Source organism: Dermochelys coriacea, chromosome 10, assembly GCF_009764565.3.
Source record: "Dermochelys coriacea isolate rDerCor1 chromosome 10, rDerCor1.pri.v4, whole genome shotgun sequence".
NCBI lineage: Eukaryota > Metazoa > Chordata > Testudines > Dermochelyidae > Dermochelys > Dermochelys coriacea.
The window spans coordinates 86,070,715-86,091,868 of record NC_050077.1 but is presented as its reverse complement, the minus strand read 5'-3'; the positions used below and the strand labels follow the sequence as shown (position 1 = coordinate 86,091,868).

The following is a 21,154-nucleotide window of genomic DNA, read 5'->3' as shown; positions in this document are numbered from 1 at the left end:
GTTCTGCGGAAAAGGACCTAGGGGTGACAGTGGACGAGAAGCTGGATATGAGTCAGCAGTGTGCCCTTGTTGCCAAGAAGGCCAATGGCATTTTGGGATGTATAAGTAGGGGCATAGCGAGCAGATCGAGGGACGTGATCGTTCCCCTCTATTCGACACTGGTGAGGCCTCATCTGGAGTACTGTGTCCAGTTTTGGGCCCCACACTACAAGAAGGATGTGGATAAATTGGAAAGAGTACAGCGAAGGGCAACAAAAATGATTAGGGGTCTAGAGCACATGACTTACGAGGAGAGGCTGAGGGAGCTGGGATTGTTTAGTCTGCAGAAGAGAAGAATGAGGGGGGATTTGATAGCTGCTTTCAACTACCTGAAAGGGGGTTTCAAAGAGGATGGCTCTAGACTGTTCTCAATGGTAGCAGATGACAGAACGAGGAGTAATGGTCTCAAGTTGCAATGGGGGAGGTTTAGATTGGATATTAGGAAAAACTTTTTCACTAAGAGGGTGGTGAAACACTGGAATGCGTTACCTAGGGAGGTGGTAGAATCTCCTTCCTTAGAGGTTTTTAAGGTCAGGCTTGACAAAGCCCTGGCTAGGATGATTTAACTGGGACTTGGTCCTGCTTTGAGCAGGGGGTTGGACTAGATGACCTTCTGGGGTCCCTTCCAACCCTGATATTCTATGATTCTATGATTCTATGATACTTCACTCTCATCCCCCATCCAGGTTCCTGCTTCTCCACGCACACACTCCCCCCTCTGGGTCCCTGGTTCTCCCCCCACACACAACTAAGAGAGCATCAGAGAGAGGGTTTTTAGAAGGGAAGCAGGGACCAAGGGGAGAAAGTGCAGACCCAAGACAGGACGGGGGAGAATGTGGATGGGGTAACCAGCAGCACCCCAGAGCAGGGAGGGAGGGAGTGGAGGAGGGAGAGCAGTGAAAGGGGGGAACCAGGTACTCAGAATGGAGGGTGGGAAGCCTTGGAAGGTGAAAGCAGGAACTTAAAGAGGAGTGTGCCCTACACTCCATTTGATGGCATTTCGCTGATTGTCTGTCTGCCTGTCTTTGAAGGTTCTCCAGATGGCTTTTCCAGTTTTCTAATTTTCACCCAAAATCAATAGGATTGTGCCCACTGATGCTTAGAATGTTCCCTGAAATTGTGGAAGCAATTGGCGGCTGTGTTCAAAAGTTACTACGTTACATCCAGACCAACAGGCAGACAGTCAGAGAAATGCCATTAAATGGAGTGTAGGGCCTCATTTAGCTTTGCCAAATACGGGTTCATTATATAACATGCATAAAATCTCACATAGAGCTTAACAAAACTTGGCAGCTGTGGTGAAATGTACAGGGGCAGAGCAATGAAGGAGTGCTTTGGTCAGAGTAATACAATGCTGCCAGCTATGGTGATGTTTTTGCAATGGTGGGATTTTGGCCGGGGCTGAAGCCATTCTGGCGGTGACCAGTGACACAAGAAGCTCCAGTCCTCTGGTGAATTTGAGCCCTCTGATTGGGTTCCTGCCCCACTTGCCTGCCTCCTGGTGCAGAATAACCAATCAGAGGTATGGCAGGCAGAGTTCCCCCTTCCCATAAACACAGGTTTCAGAGTAGCAGCCGTGTTAGTCTGTATTCGCAAAAAGAAAAGGAGTACTTGTGGCACCTTAGAGACTAACAAATTTATTAGAGCATAAGCTTTCGTGAGCTACAGCTCACTTCATCGGATGCATTTGGTGCATTTTTTTCCACCAAATGCATCCGATGAAGTGAGCTGTAGCTCACAAAAGCTTATGCTCTAATAAATTTGTTAGTCTCTAAGGTGCCACAAGTACTCCTTTTCTTTTTGCGAATACAGACTAACACGGCTGCTACTCTGAAACCCTTCCCATAGTAACCTAAAGCCATTCTCCCGAGGGGGGCGGGAGTGGAGGTGGGAGCAAAGAGCCTAGCTGCTCAGGTGGGCTCCACCCACCCTTCCCTCCTCTCCTGTGAGTAATGTGGATAGGACAGTGCCTCTCCTCTCTCCTTGCAGCACTTGGCCTGGCAAGAGATGAAGGGGGAAGAGCTGCCCACTCCAGACTCGGAGAGGGGGGGTGAAGAACCCAGTAAGAGAAGGGGTGCTCACTGAGGGAGGGCTGAACTGATGGGGGGCAGAATTAATGGGGGGTGAGGGTTGAACAGATGTGAGTAGGGGCTGGTTGGGGACAGAATAATTGCTGGGCAGGGGGCTGGCAGATGTGGGGGTGAGAGCTCCTGCAACAGGGACCAAAACTGCCAGCCCCAGCATGGACCTGCCACATCCGGGAGAGGTGCCCCCCCATCGGCCCCCGCATGGACCTGTCGTGGCCAGGAGAGGCGCCCCCCCCCTCCGGCCCCAGCGTGGACCTGCCGTGGCTGGGAGAGGCGCCCCCACCCACCGGCCCCAGCGTGGACCTGCCCCAGACTTGCTGCGGCTGGGGGAGAGGAGCCCCTCCCCCGGCCCAGATCCGCCGGACTGCCAGGGAGAGGAGCCCCTCCCTCAGTCCAGCATAGCCCTGCCGGAGCTACTGCGGCCAGGGAGAGGCACCTCTCCCCTGACCCTGAGCTACTGCGACGAGAGAGGGCTGGGGGAAGTCCTCTCTCCTCACAGCAGTCTCGGGGCAGCCTGCACCCCAAACCCCTCATCCCTGTCCCCACCCCAGAGCCCACACCCCCCAGCACCCCAACCCTCTTCACCCGTCCTGAGCCCCCTCCCGCACCCCAATCTGCTCATCCCCAACCATACCCCAGAGCCCTCATCCCCTGCACCCAACCCTTTGCCCCAGTCTTGAGCCCTCTCCTGCATTCCTTAGCCCTCATCTCCAGTTCCCTCCCAGAGCCTACAACCCCAGCCGGAGCCTTCATCCCCCCCATGCTCCACCCTCTGCCCCAGCCCTGAGCCTCCTCCCACACTGAGAAGACCCTTGGCCCCACCCCCGCCACATGAATTTTGTTATGTGTACCAATATGAAGGTGATGTGTCGCACATCACCTCCATATTGGTGCACATAAAATCCATTCCGCACATGGACGTAAAAAATTAGAGGGAACACTGACACACACACGCACACACAATTGGTAAGGGGGAGTTCAAAAAACCCACAACATATCCTTGGTATGAAATCTCATGATTTTCCAGGCCAATCTCGTGATTTTGGGGGTGTGACTCATGATTTTTTTTGCTCTCCTGAGGTTGGCAGTACTGGTAATGGTACAGTACTAAGGTTAATGGGTGCAGAGGCACTTGGTGGGGAAGGATGTTGAGAGTACAAGGAGGGTCATGAAGCCATACTCTGTCACCCATGGAGTAAGAGGGAGCATATGGAAGGTTTCTCAGGCTGGGCTTTGGCACCAACAGAGTTAATGTGTAGCATGTAGAAGCACTCAAGGCTGGGCTCTGACACCAAGAAGGCTAATGAATGAGCCCACTGATGTCCCTGGGCTCCGGCACCATGGGGGTTAACGAATGAGGAGCCAGTGGAGGTGTTGGGATTGGGCTCCGGCACTCTGGGGGTTATTGAATGAGGAACAGGTGGTGGTGCTGGGGTCGGGCTCTGGCACCCAGGGGGTTAACAAATGAGGAACATGTGGAGTTGCTGGGGTTGGGCTCCGGCACCCTTGGGGTTAACAAATGAGGAACAGGTGGTGGTGCTGGGGTCAGGCTCTGGCACCCAGGGTTTGGTTGGTTTTTTATTAAGGTTTTATTATCTTTTACTTTTCAATGCAAACATCACAATACAAAAAGAAAACGAAAAATGAAAATTGTTAACTTAAAATGACTATGAGGGGTGTAGTTGCCCCACACTGGACAAAGAGGGATTAACCCTGCACTCTGGGCAGAGGAAGCGACACCCCCTATCCCCTGCTGGGCATGCTCCAACTGGATCATCAGTGTAAAAGGGAACAGCCCAGCTCAGTCAGGGCCGAACACCGAAGAGAGAATGGATGTTGCAGGTTCCTCCCTGTGAGCTGCTGAAGCCCAAGATCACGGAGGCCAAGTCCTCCGAGACCCAGGCAGATAGTCAGCTTCCTGCAGGAGACCCAGGAGACCCAGGAGACCTCAGAACCACCAGGAGCTTCATGGATGATCTCTGGACCAAGCCCCTGGAAGACACAATAGGAAGTTTCCCAGGGGACTAACCATTGGCTTGGGAACTAAGTCAGCATGTGTCGGTTGGATCCCTGCTGATCTAGTGACAAGTACACTCGCCACTGACAAGGCCTTGGGCTGTGACCCAGTGGAGTAGGGAGTGCTCAGTTCTCCTACCCTGGCCGCCACCACGCCGGGTGGTGGCCCATCACCTTCTGGTCATCCAATTACTCAGCCCTGCAAGAGAGGGCAGCGACATTGACTTGGGCCACCAGGCCACACTAATGAGGGCAGCCATATTGACTCTACCGATTGGGCTGTGCAGCGGTGACTAGGCCATACCACCGTGAGGCCAAGGATGGTCAGGTGGACTCAGCCTTCGTGCTATAAGGCTCCTTCCCCTGCCTCAAACGGGGACGGGATGTACTTGCCTCATGACAATGATCAACTGTGACATACAGCATAGCGTTAGCATACATGTGCAAAAACCATTTTAACAATCATAATATTAAACTATAAAATCAGATAAATCAAAACTTTACAATTAATGTGGGCACAACACAGACATGGCAGGGAGGAGAAGAGTGAAAGCAGGAGGAAAAAGAAGTGGGTGAAGAGTCAAGGAGGGAGAAGGGGAAGCAGCAGAAGATCTGGACCTGACACTGGGCCTTTGGGAACTCCTTAATCTAAGGTTTGTTAAAATGCAGCCCAGATATCTTTAAACTCACATAGTTAATCCCTGTAGAGGACAATGACCCTTTCGATGGTTGCAAGGCCAGGGAGATCAGAACACCATTGTGCATTGATTTACTTTCCCAACTCTGTAAAATCATTCACTTCATGATCATGGCTTCTCTCAGGAACTATTAACGCTGTGCTGATGAGAGGCCCCGTTTCGTGGGTAAATATCCTAATGTAGTTCTCTACCAATGTTTGATTGCTGAAGCCCAAAATCATTTTAATTCTAGTGTCAACTGCTTTCCACAGCTGTTTAACTGGAGGATATTTCTACAACATGTGCAGGAGTGTGCCCTTATTTTTGCCACAGTGTCAGCTTCTATCTGAAGGAAGAGCTTATGGTCTTATATTAAGAGCTTTAATTGTATGTAGCCTTTGTGGTGTCCAGTACATTCTAAATACTTTCTGTTGTTGTTGAATTAAATTATAACATACATCTATAGAAGAAAATTTTGCATTGTGCAATATAATTAATCATTGTGGAGCTTTTTAAAAGACAATCTAGCACTTTCTCTCTCTCTCTTTTTTTTTAAATCTCATTCCTCTGAAGCATCAGGGATAGCCATGGTGAAGATGGGACATTGGACAGGGAGGGTCAGGGCTCTGAGATGGCACCAAGCATTGTCTCTCTCTCAGGTGCTTGGCTGGCTGGCTCTTTCTCATATACTCAGGGTCTAATTGATCACCATATGTAGGACTAGGCAGGAGTTTTTCCTCAGGTCTGATTGGTAGTGACCTTGGGAGGTTTTCACCTTCCTCTGAAGTGTATGGGTGCAGGTCACTTGCCAAGATCATCTGGTATATCTCAATCATCTCCCTGCCTTTGTGGGGACTCTTAACGTTGATGCACCTCAGTCTCTCCGATTCTCTGCCTGTGGCTCATAACAGCCTACTCTCCTGGGGGTTATAATGCTTTGGTCTGATTTCAGGTGTTGAGTTTAGTGTGTGGATGCTGGGTGGTACTGATGGTCTGTGATACACAGGAGGTCAGACAGGATGATCTGGTGATCCCTTCTGGCCTTAAACTCTGACTCTGATCTGAGGATTTAGTGGACGCTTCAGGAATCAGAGACCTTTTCCATCAGAAAAGCATGTATGTAGATATAGGGTCTGGGAAGTTTGCAGAGCTTCTCTACCGTTCTGTACTTTAGGTGTGTCAGTTAGTCTCCGGCTGTTGGGCCAAAGTGGTAGGTCAGGAAAGGTTTTAGCAGTATATATTGCCATATTGCTGTAGCTAGTAGCTTATACTGCTGTAACACCTCAAATGAACCATTCCCCCATCGCCAACCAATTGAGAAAGGACTCCTACTCTTTCTGTTCATTCCCTCCATATGTTTGGTGGGTTGCCAATCCGTAAGTCACTATTACCCCACGTAGTGGCTTTTGTATGGTGCGAAGAGGGAAAATGGAATCTGTTGGTCAAAATGGTCCATACTCTCCTAGTGGCCACTACAGAGGGCATTTTCTTTTTCTCTGTAGGGTAGGATAAGGATCCCAACAGGAGGATTGATTTAATTCATTTTCTTTTAATCCCCATCCATAAGGGATGTTATTGTTTACGTGTTGCAAACTGTGAGAGATCTGGACATGAGACAGACAACATAATAGTTATGAAGGTCTGGAAGTCTGAAGACACCTCCAATGGGAAGGAGCTGAAACATCCTCCAAGATAGTCTGGGGTGTTATGCTAGGCCCCATAAAAAAGTGTCGATAATCCTATTAAAGCTTTTAAAATAGAATGGTGAGATGATGACAGGAAGCCCACTCAAAATGTATAAACATCTAGGTAAAACATTAATCTGAACTGGACTAATCCCCCTCACCCAGGCTCAGTGAATGCACCTCCATTGATTGGTGTTTTGTGCCAGTTGCAGAAAGTTAGAATCTAAATTCATTTTTTCAGTTTTTTTAAGGTTTCTTGCTATTTATATCCCCAAGTATTTAACTGCCTCTTGCTGCCTATGAAAATTCCACTGGGAGAAAGCCCTGCTAAAAGGCAGCCAGGCAATCTAAAGTAGTTCTAACTTTTCCAGTTAATGCTACAGCCTGAAAGTGAGCCAAAGTATTGGATTAATGCAAGAAGGGCAGGGATTGTGATTTCAAGGTTCATTATAAACAGAAGGGTATCAGCATATAACATCTAATGGTACTCCAGTGGGCCAATCTTAATACCCAAATGTTTAGGTGAGAGCCTGTAGTGTTCTTCATGGGCTCTAGGGCCAGATCAAACAGAAGAAGGGATAGTGGACAACCCTATATGGTACCTCAGAGAAGATTAAATGATTGTGAAATTATGCCATTGGTTAAGATTAGAGATGTGGGGTCCTTATATAGAAGTTTAACCCATCATCTAAAAACAGGTCTGAAATCAGGCTCTGGAAGGTCTATAGCATTTACTCCCCGTTCATGTGATCAAAGGCCTCTTCTGCATCCAAGGCAGAAGTGCTTAGGAGTCAGCGTCCTCATACTGTGTGATTATTATAGCTACTAACTGTTTTTAGTTATCTGAACCATGTCGGACTTTAATAAGCCCCATCTGGCTGGGGTGGATAATATTGCGCCTGTGGGTCAAAATGTTGGCCAATATTTCAAATGCTAATTAAGGAGATTTCTGTATAGTTTCGGCATGACATGAGGCCCCAGCACAACTTGGAAATAACTGAAATACAGGTTTCAGAGTAGCAGCCGTGTTAGTCCGTATTCGCAAAAAGAAAAGGAGTACTTGTGGCACCTTAGAGACTAACAAATTTATTAGAGCATAAGCTTTCTGAAATACTAACTGAAAGCTAACTCAAATACAGGCTCTCCTCCAAACGTGGGAAGCGTACTTTCCTCCATTGAACAAAGTAGCAACTTGCCTGCAAGGGGGTCAGAAACATGTTTATAAAAATAAGCTGCGAAAGTGTCTGGGCAAGGAGCCTTACCCAGTTGCATGGATTTCAAGGCATGGGAAAGCTCTGATGTTGCTAATGAGGTATCAGAGCTCCCCTCTTGGGACACCGAGAGTTGGTGCACCCAGGGCATTAATGAACGAGGAATATGTGGCCATTCCTAGAGCTGGGCTCTGGCACCCAAGGGGTTAATGGCTATTGAGACTGATTCCAGGCTTTGTCACCTAAGAGGTTAACAGGGTGGTATAGAGGTACCTGGGGCCAGGTTTTGTCACCTAAGAGGTTAACCCAGAGGGTTAACAGGATGGTATGGAGGTGCCTGGGGCCAGGATTGGTACCCAGGGGGTTAACAGGATGGTATGGAGGTGCCTGGGGCCAGATTGGTACCCAGGGGGTTAACAGGATGGTGTGGAGGGGGATGGGGCCAGGCTCTGGCACCCAAGGGGTTAACAGGATGGTGTGGAGGTGGATGGGGCCAGGCTCCGGTACCCAAGGAGTTAACAGGATGGTGTGGAGGTGGATGGGGCCAGGCTCTGGCACCCAGGGGGTAAACAGGATGGTGTGGAGGTGCCTGTGGTCAGGATTGGTACCCAGGGGGATTTACAGGATGGTGTGGAGGTACCTGGGGCAGGCTCTGGTACTTAAGGGGTTAACAGGATTGTGTGGAGGTGCCTGGGGCCAGGATTGGTACCCAGGGGATTAACAGGATTGTGTGGAGGTGCCTGGGGCCAGGATTGGTACCCAGGGGATTAACAGGATGGTGTGGAGGTGCCTGGGGCCGGGATTGGTACCCAAGGGGCTAACAGGTTGGTGTGGAGGTGCCTGGGACCAGGCTCTGGTACCCAAGGAGTTAACAGGATGGTGTGGAGGTGGATGGGACCAGGCTTTGGTACCCAGGAGGTTAACAGGATGGTGTGGAGTGGATGGGGCCAGGTTCTGGTACCCAAGGGGTTAACAGGATGGTGTGGAGGTGAATGGGGCCAGGTTCTGGTACCCAGGGGGTTAACAGGATGGTGTGGAGGTACCTGGGGCAGGCTCTGGTACCCAGGGGGTTAACAGGATGGTGTGGAGGTGGATGGGGCCAGGCTCTGGTACCCAGGGGGTTAACAGGATGGTGTGGAGGTGGATGGGGCCAGGCTCTGGTACCCAAGGGGCTAACAGGATGGTGTGGAGGTGGATGGGCCCAGGCTCTGGTACCCAAGGGACTAACAGGATGGTGTGGAGGTGCCTGGGTTCGGGATTGGTACCCAGGGGGGTTTACAGGATGGTGTGGAGGTACCTGGGGCAGGCTCTGGTACTTAAGGGGTTAACAGGATTGTGTGGAGGTGCCTGGGGCCAGGATTGGTACCCAGGGGGTTAACGGGATGGTGTGGAGGTGGATGGGGCCAGGCTTTGGTACCCAAGGGGCTAATAGGATGGTGTGGAGGTGGATGGGGCCAGGCTTTGGTACCCAAGGGTTAACAGGATGGTCTGGAGGTGCCTGGGGCCAGGATTGGTACCCAGGGGGTTAACGGGATGGTGTGGAGGTGGATGGGGTCAGGATTGGTACCCAGGGGGTTAACAGGATGGTGTGGAGGTGGATGTGGCCAGGCTCTGGTACCCAGGAGGTTAACAGGATGGTGTGGAGGTACCTGGGGCGGGCTCTGGTACCTAAGGGGTTAACAGGATGGTGTGGAAGTGCCCAGGGCCAGGCTTGGTACCCAGAGGGCTCAATTAGAAGACACAGAGGTGCCTGGTGCTGGGCACTGGCACCCATGGTTTTAACAGGGAGCTCGTGGCAGTGGCTGGGCTCTGGCCCCTCCCTGAGGGTTAATGATCAGGGAGCAGCAGGGGTGGGGGGTGCCTAGGACTAGGTTCTGGTTCCGGGTGTTCTCCAGGCAAAGACTCTGGCCCAGAGAGGGTTAAGTCTGCCTGGCGCATTGTTGAATGGGTGTCAGAGAGAGGCTGGCCAGCTCCGCCCCCGATTTGCATTGACATAGCAGCTGCCTTCTGCAGCTGGCTTGTATCTGTGACTCTCCGGGCATCCTGAGCAGCGGCTGCTACTTCCATGGGCTGCTCATCCCAAGACCCTATGGTACGTGCAGACTACTCTTTCCCATCCTGTGCACTCAGCCTGGTGTGAATGGGTGTTCCAGGGCGACTGAGAGTTAATGGGATGGGGAGGGGGTGGCGTGCAGGATCGAGATAGCCAGGATTGGCCTCATTCTTGAGGTGACACTGCTTAGCTCCCAGCTGGATTGTTTAAGGGTACCCCAAAACAACTATCACTTTGGGGTAGGGGGTTCCTTCCATCTGGAGGTGCTCACAGGAAATCTGGATAATATGTGGCACCTGGAGATCCACCCTGTCTGCTGTCCCAGCTCTGCTGTGTCTGATCTCAAGGGAATGCAATTGACTGGATGTCACCCTGCTGTGGCTGAGGCGTGGTTGCTAGATCTGCCATCACACTTCCTGGGGGAGCTTTGCAGTGATTCCTGATAGATGCAGTTTCTCTATTTGATCTGCTGAAATAGGGCAGGGGATGCTGCATGGGGACTGGACAGAAAAGAACAGTGACAAGAGGGTAAGGTGCCTGCAGGCAGAGCTAGTTTTTATATGAGGACCTCGCCCCTTGCCAGCTGCTCTTGTCCCAAGTGCCCCAGGGACAGAAAGTCTCTGGATTCTCTGACTGCTCAGCTGTTCTCTGCACTTGTCTCTCTGGCTCAGACATATCTCAGGATGGCTAACACAGGGTAGGACCCAGGGAAAAATACTGAGTGCCAGGAACCTGGAGTGTGCTGCAGCATCAGAGCTTGTGTCAGCACTGCCTTGCCTGAGGGTAGTGTGCTGGTCCCTCTACCTGGGGCGGCATGGCGTCTCACAGGCACTCCGGTGGGCAAGAATTGGTGACTGAAGTGTCTGTATGGTGCTGATGCTGGAATGAGGCTAATGCTAATCAGGAAGAGGATGAGGGTGTCAAGGTGGAATACAGGGCTGTTAATAGATTGGAAAGGGTACTGGGAGCCCCCTTTGCTCGCTCGCTCTCTCTCACACACACACAGCAGTATCCTTGCATTAACTAAAGTCTGGCTTGGAGCTATTCAACACTTCATTCTTCCACTACAGGAAGCCAGAAAGCATCCAAACTCTTCCAGTTTGTGGGGGAGGAAAAGGGGAAGCTGCCTGTGAAATGTATGAGTGATGCAGCTTTTCCAGGGCACCAAACAGAGGAATGAAGTGGTTGGGTGTGTGGAGTTGATGTTGCTGTCCTGGGTGTGTGTCGTGCCAGCCCTGTATCCATGCTAATGATAATGTTCAGATTTTCAGTTCCTTGGACATGAGAAGAGAGTGAAGCACTTGTGTCCTCCCAGACTTTGTCCTTGGCAGTCCCTGCCCCTGTTGTGCCTTCCCTTTAGCACAGACACTGCACTGGGTGAGCCCCTCCCTTGCATGCAGCTCCTGTCCTGGATTCCCAAGGTTACAGGGCGGAGATGACCCATTGTCCCATCAGCAAAGTGGAGGGCTCTAGTTTCACAGGGCGTGTCCAGAGCTGATTGACCACCACTAGCTAATATATTATGAAGGTGTTAAACCCTGTGAATGCTACTGTTAAGAATGTGTCAGTTAAAATATTTTTAAATACAAGCTTTTCTCCTAGTCTAGACAGAATCAGAGGGCAAGGGCCACGTGCAGGCTTGGCCCCATGAGCACAGGCCAGAGGCTGCTGTTGTGGGGTTAGTGTAAAGAGGGAGACGCAAACCCTGCTGAACAGTGATGGAGCAATTGAAAGTCTGGTGAAGCCAACAAAAGACTTCTTAATTAAGTGGGGGAGGGGAACCAGGGCGAGGGGCTGGGTTTGATCAGGCTGGGACTTGGAGTGGGAGTGGAGCGGGGAAGAAGGGAGGGAGTTAGACAAATTTATCACACAGGGAGGAGGTTGGAGGGGAGGAGCATGGCTGCTGCACACTCACTCTCTCTCGCTCTCATACACACACACACACACACACACACACTATACTGCGGCAAATTCTGCAGCTGGTGCCTGCTGGCTCCTGACTGCAGAAAAGACAAGCTCTCTGGTTCTCACACTCTGATCTCAGGGACAGGGCTTTATCCCACTCCCAACAGCATTGATCCCACTGGGAAGAGCCCCCCAGGCCAGGCATCATCTCAGGCAGACCAGGGTCCCATCTTCTGTCTGCAGAGGCTGATGGGTTGGGGGGGTCCCTCTTGCTGCAAGGAGACTGGTGCTGCCCCTCCCTCCCCCACTGCCCCATGGTTGCAGTTCAGCTAAATGTTCCTCCTCTCACATAGATGTTAATACAAGTAGGCAGAGGAGATGAATAGGCACTTCTATGCCCCATTTAGTCTGTGTGGGCACAGAAAGATGTATGGGTCTGGAGTTGTTCCTTCCCAGGCCAAAACATCCATGAGAAGAATTTCCTGAGGTGAAGCATGCAGAGCACAGCCCCATTTGCTGCTCCTCCCCATGTCAGTGCCATGAATACAGCATTGACCAGGAAGATGTATCCTTAGCAGGTGTGGGGGATGTGGGATGTATAACAATTCAAGCACAGGGGCTATGGGTTGTGAATGGCCAGTACAGGCAGGTAAAAGCAAGGGAGAGGATGTGCACCAGGAATGCAGCTGTGACTGATCTAGTGGGGTTGGAGTGGGCATGGTGGATATGGGCCTAAGGGCTCTGGATCGTGGGAGGTGCAGGGGAGGCATATGCAGAATTCATCTGGGGGATTTTTCAGGCACATAGTCTCCTATGGGAGTTAGTCTTATGTTCTTTGCACACAGAGTCTTCCTCTCAGTGAGCCGCCCAGGATCGTTGTGCCTCACAAAAGGAAGGGGAAACTGCTGAGTAAAGAAAAAAGACCCTATGATGTGTCTGTCTGGAAACAGATTATGAAAACATCAGGGGAATCTGCCTGCATCCCTTGGCTGGTGGATAGTTTGTGTTACTGTGTGCCTGCCTTTGAATGGTACATAGGATTATTAGTGTGGGGAAGTGTCTGTGGGGCCTCCACCAGTGGGTATTTCATAAGGACTGGGTAGCCAGGTGAGAGGCTGCCTCAGGATGCTCATGGGGATTGGACCTGTTGTTTGATGGCCTGTGAGCCAGGGGATAGTCTATGGGGAATATGGTCTTTGGGCCAGCAGTTGGCAATCCCTTGGTCACTGGGCAGTTTTTGTGGACTCAGCAGATGAGGGAGAGAAAAGAGCGAGTTGAATCACTGTAAGTGTTTCTGGGGAGGGTTTGTTGGGATTGGAAAGGAGGGTTCTTTTCTCTTCCAAAGATAGCTTCAAAATTAATTAGACAAAATTTGCAGTTGAATTGTTTCCTGTCATGCCCTGAATTCCAGCACAGGCTGTGTGGCTGTTGGGAGGAAACCCTGGGGGAGGCACCAAGATATTTTTATTCCAATTCCCAGTTTGTGTCCAGTTTCTCTCTGCATCCCCTTTGAGCTGCTGATTCAATCCTTGGGATTCCTCCTCCAAACACATATGCTTTCCTTCTGAGTGGAGTCTACCTCCACTCGAACACGCTCCTTCTTTAACTCATTAATGTACAGTGGCTGTGCTCCTGCCAAGAATGCCTCATTCCCCCCAAGTGTCTTGTGGCTCAAGACTAAAGTCAGAATGTTTGTTCTCTGTGCCCAGCTCTTCAGCAATCTTTGTGTATATCCTGGGCCTGAGTACCCCAACTCCTCTGCAGTCAGTGGGAGCTGCAGGTGCTTAGTACCTCTGAAACTGACCTTTAAATCTTGCTGGGCCCATCTCTCAAATGGGTATTTTCCAAAGCATCTAAGTGACTTAGGGGAGCACAAGTCCCTCTGACTTTCACTTGGCCATGTGCTCCTAACTGAGTTTGGTGACTCACTAACATCAGAGGCCTGTCTCTGGCCTTTGAGTGCCTTGGAGGGAAGATGCTGGAGGAGGACCTTGGATGATTATTGTTACTAAAGAATGACACATTTCTGCTGTCTTCTGTCAGCACTAACCGGAGCACAGAATAAAGCCCAGCACAGGAGGAGAAGACTAGCAAGTCTAAAGGGCTTTTGGGAAGCCTGAGTCTATCTGCTAAATCCAGTTACCTGGGATGTGGGCTCTTGTTAGTTAAATGCCTCAAAGTCTCAGTTTAACAAATTGTTTTTATTGAAGATATTCATCTAGCACAAACCAGACTGTCTTATGGCCTCTTTTCTTCTGGGAAGGAGAGGGGTCCAGTTCATCATTAGGGTGGACATTAACAGTGTTAAATAAAGAGACGCCCCACCCCATGCAGCAAAACACACTTCACAAGCTGAATTCTGATCTCAGGACAGTAAGGTTTCTCCCGAAGCTGCTATTAGTGATGCACAATGAGTTTGCAGTTTCTAGCACATTTCCCTGAGCAGCCGGTTCCTGTATCTAGGCACTAGTGCCTCCAGGGCACTGCTGCCTTGTTATTCTTTTCAAGGCAGAGATCCAGTCTGTGGAGGGTTAGGCCTATTTTTCATAATGTACCAGACGTACAAATAGATCATACCAATTAGATAGTGCCTTGCCTTTTCGCAAGTCCAGGTCATTTGCTTCTTCTAATGACCTTAATAATTCCTAAAAAGATTTTGCCTAAATTCCTTTTTCACTTGCTCTTTCTGAACTTTATTTCATGCATCCTGATCCAAGTGCCTCACCCCTGCCTGTATCAGATGGGATCCAAAACAGAATCTTAGATGATTAAGAACTAGAACAGAATAGCCCTTAGCATCTTTATATTGTATGTTGCTTGACTGTTGTCTGAGCCTTTCAGAAGACACTTGTGGCACCAATCTCTAAAAGGAGAAGTGGGAGAGAAACCAAGAATTACAACCTGGTTAGCTATGTTTCTGGTGGCCTCCTGAAATGGCTTCTTATGGATAAACTTGGATGGAAGTGAGAGTTCTGCCCAGAGCTTATGAGAAAGAGATCAATTCAAACAAAGCTGATTGCATTCTTTGGAGGAAGAACACAGAATATAAATTTGTTAGTCTCTAAGATGCCACAAGTACTCCTTTTCTTTTTGCGAATACAGACTAACACAGCTGCTACTCTGAAACAGAATATAAGTGATAGCTGGATCAGTGGCTTACATTCACCTGGAGCCTTTTGCAAGATACACACAGGTGGCTATCAAATGAGATTACAGCTATAGGCATCAGCAGTAAGACAATGAGATGGCTGGAGAGGTTTTTTTTTTTTAGGTTAAAGGTGTTTTATTTTCAGACAACTTATGTTTTTATAACTTATTACAGAAATGCTTAGAGGTCTGCTTGAACTCCAAATCCAGGTCCTTTGGGTGGTTCAGTCAGAGAAGTAAGACCACCAGCTGGCTCACAAGAAAAGCATCCATTTCTTGGGCCAGGTTTGGGAACTCTGCCAGCCTTTAGTTCATCAATTTTGTCTTCAATATCTTTTGGTGTCAGATCTTCATAATAATTATCATTTATTTGTACCATCGCAAGCGCCTAAACATTTGACTTCTACCAGAGTGAAACAGGCAGGCAGTGCAGAGTACAATCTAACGGCAGTGAGTCCTCATGCAGAGGAGTAATAAGTGGGGACCCCATGCCCAGGGCTGGGACCTAATGCAATTTATAACACATTTAAAAGCCGTTGAAAGTAGAACTAGTTGTGAGGTCTGGATATTTACAAGCAGTTCACAGTTCAGATGGAAACTTTTCACCCCGTGCAGGAAGATTTGGGGAAATGGGCACACACAAATGGATTGTGACTTTAGGGTCAGGAAATATGAAGTAAGGTATCCAGGGAAATTCACCTAAATGGCAGAATCTTCATTCAGAGAAAGAAAAGGAGTACTTGTGGCACCTTAGAGACTAACAAATTTATTTGAGCATAAGCTTTCGTGAGCTACAGCTTATCATGGAGTGAGCTGTAGCTCACGAAAGCTTATGCTCAAATAAATTTGTTAGTCGCTAAGGTGCCACAAGTCCTCTTTTTCTTTTTGTGAATACAGACTAACACCTGTGTTACTCTGAAACCTGTCATTCAGAGAAGAGGCGGGTGGCGGTGGAGCAATGCCATGAGGTTTGGGAGTTCAGGTCTCAGTGTATGGCTGCAGTATGGTACTGTACCTCTTATCTAAAGCGGTGACTCTCCCCAGGGGGCCTGCCTTAGGGGCTGAAGCATCTGTCAGTGTCTAAGCAGTGATGCTTCCCTGCCACTTTCAGTCCAGTCCAGGTCTTGCTGAATGATTCTAGAGCAGGGGTTCTCAAAAAGTGGGTCAGGACCCCATTTTAATGGGGTCACTAGGCTGTGTTAGACTTGCTGCACCATGAGGCTTAAGGTGAAGCCCAAGCCCCATCACTTGGTGTCGAAACCCAAGCCCTACCACCCGGGGCCAAAGCCCAAGCCCGAGGGCTTCAGCCCTGGGTGGCAGGGCTCAGGTTACAGGCCCCCCATCTGGGGCTGAAGCCCTTGGACTTTGGCTTCCCTGCCCTGGGGTGGTGGGGCTTGGGCTTTGGCTTTGCCTCCCCCATCCCTTGAGGTGGCGGGGATCAGGTGGGCTCAAGTTTTGGTTTCCCCCTCCTGGGTTTGTGTAGTAATTTTTGTCAGAAGGGGGTCACGGTGCAATGAAGTTTGAGAACCCCTGTTCTAGATGCTTTTTTACCACCTAACTAAAAAACAAACCCAAGAGATTCCTAAGCCCTCTTTTTCCCTTGTGTGGCTCTCTTCAGGTTCTGATACTGGGCCCACCGCAATGGTGTCTGAGCACTATGGTAGCTGGGCTCAGTGTCGCTGGCAGTCAGACATTTATGTTGTGCCCAATACCATGCTACTCTATCTTGCCTGCTCAGGGTTGTTCCTTGTCATGTGTTTCTTTGGTGTAAATTCCCCCATATTCAAATCTGGGGATGACATCAAACTTGGAGGAAGAAACAGCCTATTGCCACCTGGTTTCCACTTACCTAATCTGTCTGGGACATAATAGGGGAGGACAGATTATGGGGCACCCATTGTTCCAGCAGTATCTGCAACATGTAGTGTCAACAATTTCTTAGTCTCTAAAGTTCCACAAGGTTTCATCGTTGTTTTTTCAGTGCAGGTGAGTGAGTGGATTTAAGATCAGGGCTAGGTTTGAGTGTTGACTAATGCGGTGGGGGGAGCCAGCATGGTCAGATAACATGAGGAAAGTGAGTCTACCTGTTGTGAAGGGAGGGCTGGCATGAGTTCAGTATGAGGCAAGGGGATGTATATGTAGAGCCCTGCACTGTTACAAAATTTTTATTCGTATCCGATCCATGATCTGCAAACATGGTCTGCGGATGTCCGCAGATGTAAAGCGGATATCCGCAGATTTACAGGGCTCTAGCTATAAAATTTGGATCCACATCCATCCACAAGCTGCAAATGAGGTCCATGGATATCCACAGATGTAAAGTGGGTATCTGAAGGTTTGCAGGGCTCTATGTATATGCCTGATGAAAGGCATTGACTGAGATGCATTGTCCCCATTGTGATGCATGGGGTAGGGTGAACCCAGTGTGATGTGGGCTTGGGGGAGCACCTCTGGTTCTCTCCAGCTGATATATTTTCAGTACTGAACACAGAATAACAAGGCATTTGCTAATAGAATGGACATGGGTGACCCAAGTGCTATGTGCATTTATATAACCTTGTAGACATAGGTGAAAGAGTGCCTTGCACATCAGGCTGTAAATCAAACCCCAGGAATCCAGACCATGTAGAGAAGTTGCAAGGTGGCACCCAAAATCCAAGCCTGCAAAGTCAGAAGAAATGACAGAGGTAGAGGATAGCTGGTTTCAAGTCAGAGGCTGGTAACTGAGGGAAGTGGGCCCTCATGCTTCTCTTTCCTTCTGCCATGGTTACTTTATTGCCTTCATTTTAGATGTGGATGACATTCTGCATAGTGAGGCATTGGGGGTTCCCAGAATGCAGCAGGATGAGAGGCTTGGAGATAAGAAAAGCTAGTGAGGAGGGAGCAGTATGAGGAAGTATTAACATCCATGAGTGGGAATGAGTCTTGGGGCATTTGAACAAACTCCAAAATGCAGTAAGGAACAAGAGGGTTCCTTGGGAGCCTTTGCCAAAAATATGCCACCTGAAATTTGCAAACTGGAGGGAAGCTTGGGGTGATTTCCCCGCTTCTGATAATTATCCCCTCCATTGGTACAACTAAATCCTTCCTGCAAGAGAGATCTTATATGTGAGAATCATAAACATAGTGTTGAATAGCACAGTAACGCATCAGATTTAATCAGTTGACAGGTACCTGTATTTTTAAAAGAATCCCTAGGGGAGGGACACTTCTTGGTCATTCTACAAGCTTCTCACCTCACCTTACACTTCAGATGAAACAAGATGGATCCTGAGTTGTACCACCAAAACCTTCAGGAGCAAAATGTAATATTCCCAGCCAAGTACATCTTTATCAAGCAATGTTGCACAGTTGTGTTGCAGCATTTCTTGGTTCTGCTGATAAGAAAGTGTCATTGCTTAAATGCAAAAACAATGAATTATTTCATTTGCCTACTGTAACCTGGCACATGGAGTTTATTTCAGGATTAAGAGGGATATTTTTGTGGGGTCCCCTTGTTAAGATATTGGCAGCAAATCACAGATACAATTCCACTGAAAATGAACATTATAAGGAGCTAGCAATGGCCAGCACGGTCCCCTCAAGGTTAGTAAATGTCTATCATGGGACTGGAGGAGTAGGAGGCAACCAGACAAGGCAGAGTGTCATGGAAAAGATGAAGGTTGCAACAGACACAGCTAATGTTGCCACAGGGAGGAAGGGTGTGAGAGGGTTTTAACAAGCACCAGAAAGGTGGGGATTGAGGCGAAAAGGCTGGCTCATTAATAACAGGGAGATTAAAACAGTTGTTCTCAAATGGCTGAGTCACTGAATTGCTTTTTAAAATGGTCTATAACAAAATAGTGAGACAGACTAGTCAAACAGCATGAGCTGAGAGAGCGAGAGAGCCAGCTGGGTTCTCACCACTCCATGAAGCTTGAATCGATCGAGGGTCCCAGGTGGTGGTGGTAGTTGAGGGTCCGGAGTGCTGGAGTCAGGCAGAGCCCCCATCATGATCAGTCAGAAGAAGATGAAGTCCCAATGGAACTGATTCAGATTTTGGATCCAGGCATCAGAGCACTTACTTGAGCGTGGGTAGGAGTTTTTGTAGAGAAACAACAATGGTTCAAGGGAGAACACAAGATTTGTTTATGTGTAAACAAGGGAATATACCAAAGTTGTTTTGTTCAGGCTAGACCATGGGAGCTGATCATTCCTGGCTATGGGCGGTGTTCCTTGGAGGGAGCTCACAATGTAATTAGGGAGCTTCACTATTCTGGATATCAATAAAGGATGTTTCAGAGTAGCAGCCGTGTTAGTCTGTATTCGCAAAAAGAAAAGGAGTACTTGTGGCACCTTAGAGACTAACAAATTTATTAGAGCATAAGCTTTCGTGAGCTACAGCTCACTTCATCGGATGCATTTGGTGGAAAAAACAGAGGAGAGATTTATATACACACACACAGAGAACATGAAACAATGGGTTTATCATACACACTGTAAGGAGAGTGATCACTTAAGATAAGCCATCACCAACAGCGGGGGGGGAAGGAGGAAAACCTTTCATGGTGACAAGCAGGTAGGCTAATTCCAGCAGTTAACAAGAATATCAGAGGAACAGTGGGGGGTGGGGTGGGAGGGAGAAATACCATGGGGAAAGTTTTACTTTGTGTAATGACTCATCCATTCCCAGTCTCTATTCAAGCCTAAGTTAATTGTATCCAGTTTGCAAATTAATTCCAATTCAGCAGTCTCTCGTTGGAGTCTGTTTTTGAAGCTTTTTTGTTGAAGTATAGCCACTCTTAGGTCTGTGATCGAGTGACCAGAGAGATTGAAGTGTTCTCCAACTGGTTTTTGAATGTTATAATTCTTGACGTCTGATTTGTGTCCATTCATTCTTTTACGTAGAGACTGTCCAGTTTGGCCAATGTACATGGCAGAGGGGCATTGCTGGCACATGATGGCATATATCACATTGGTAGATGCGCAGGTGAACGAGCCTCTGATAGTGTGGCTGATGTGATTAGGCCCTATGATGGTATCCCCTGAATAGATATGTGGACAGAGTTGGCAACGGGCTTTGTTGCAAGGATAGGTTCCTGGGTTAGTGGTTCTGTTGTGTGGTGTGTGGTTGCTGGTGAGTATTTGCTTCAGATTGGGGGGCTGTCTGTAAGCAAGGACTGGTCTGTCTCCCAAGATCTGAGAGAGCGATGGCTCGTCCTTCAGGATAGGTTGTAGATCCTTGATGATGCGTTGGAGAGGTTTTAGTTGGGGGCTGAAGGTGATGGCTAGTGGCGTTCTGTTGTTTTCTTTGTTGGGCCTGTCCTGTAGTAGGTGACTTCTGGGTACTCTTCTGGCTCTGTCAATCTGTTTCTTCAATTCAGCAGGTGGGTATTGTAGTTGTAGGAATGCATGATAGAGATCTTGTAGGTGTTTGTCTCTGTCTGAGGGGTTGGAGCAAATGCGGTTATATCGTAGCGCTTGGCTGTAGACAATGGATCGAGTGGTATGATCTGGATGAAAGCTAGAGGCATGTAGGTTGGAATAGCGGTCAGTAGGTTTCCGATATAGGGTGGTGTTTATGTGACCATTGCTTATTAGCACCGTAGTGTCCAGGAAGTGGATCTCTTGTGTGGACTGGTCCAGGCTGAGGTTGATGGTGGGATGGAAATTGTTGAAATCATGGTGGAATTCCTCAAGAGCTTCTTTTCCATGGGTCCAGATGATGAAGATGTCATCGATGTAGCGCAAGTAGAGTAGGGGCATTAGGGGACGAGAGCTGAGGAAGCGTTGTTCTAAGTCAGCCATAAAAATGTTGGCATACTGTGGGGCCATGCGGGTAACCATCGCAGTGCCGCTGATTTGAAGGTATACATTGTCACCAAATGTGAAATAGTTATGGGTCAGGACAAAGTCACAAAGTTCTGCCACCAGGTTAGCCGTGACAGTATCGGGGATACTGTTCCTGACGGCTTGTAGTCCATCTTTGTGTGGAATGCTGGATACAATTAATTTAGGCTTGAATAGAGACTGGGAATGGATGAGTCATTACACAAAGTAAAACTATTTCCCCATGGTATTTCTCCCTCCCACCCCACCCCCCACTGTTCCTCTGATATTCTTGTTAACTGCTGGAATTAGCCTACCTGCTTGTCACCATGAAAGGTTTTCCTCCTTCCCCCCCCTGCTGTTGGTGATGGCTTATCTTAAGTGATCACTCTCCTTACAGTGTGTATGATAAACCCATTGTTTCATGTTCTCTGTGTGTGTGTATATAAATCTCTCCTGTTTTTTCCACCAAATGCATCCGATGAAGTGAGCTGTAGCTCACGAAAGCTTATGCTCTAATAAATTT

At 48.7% G+C, this 21,154-nt stretch overlaps 2 protein-coding genes across 4 annotated transcripts in view; one reads left to right on the top strand and one right to left on the bottom strand.

Moving 5' to 3' along the window:
• Nucleotides 1-21,154, top strand: part of MAP1A (microtubule associated protein 1A) — a 113,874-nt gene that overhangs the window by 59,239 nt on the left and 33,481 nt on the right. Inside the window, exon 1 of one of the 3 annotated variants that reach the window (XM_038418598.2) lies at nucleotides 9,708-9,807. The exons of 1 other annotated variant lie outside the window; for it this stretch is intronic. Coding sequence is in view for 1 of the 2 variants with exons in the window: in XM_038418597.2 (XP_038274525.1) it covers nucleotides 9,781-9,807 (27 nt within the window). In the remaining variant the exon portion in view is untranslated. Of the gene's footprint in view, nucleotides 1-9,707; nucleotides 9,808-21,154 lie in introns of those variants that run through there. One more of the 3 variants, XM_038418597.2, reaches the window with a different exon arrangement.
• Nucleotides 3,853-21,154, bottom strand: part of PPIP5K1 (diphosphoinositol pentakisphosphate kinase 1) — a 216,118-nt gene continuing 198,816 nt past the window's right edge. Inside the window, exon 32 of the mRNA XM_043494215.1 lies at nucleotides 3,853-4,118. Coding sequence (XP_043350150.1) covers nucleotides 4,093-4,118 — 26 coding nt within the window. The 3' untranslated portion in view covers nucleotides 3,853-4,092. The remainder of the gene's footprint in view (nucleotides 4,119-21,154) is intronic.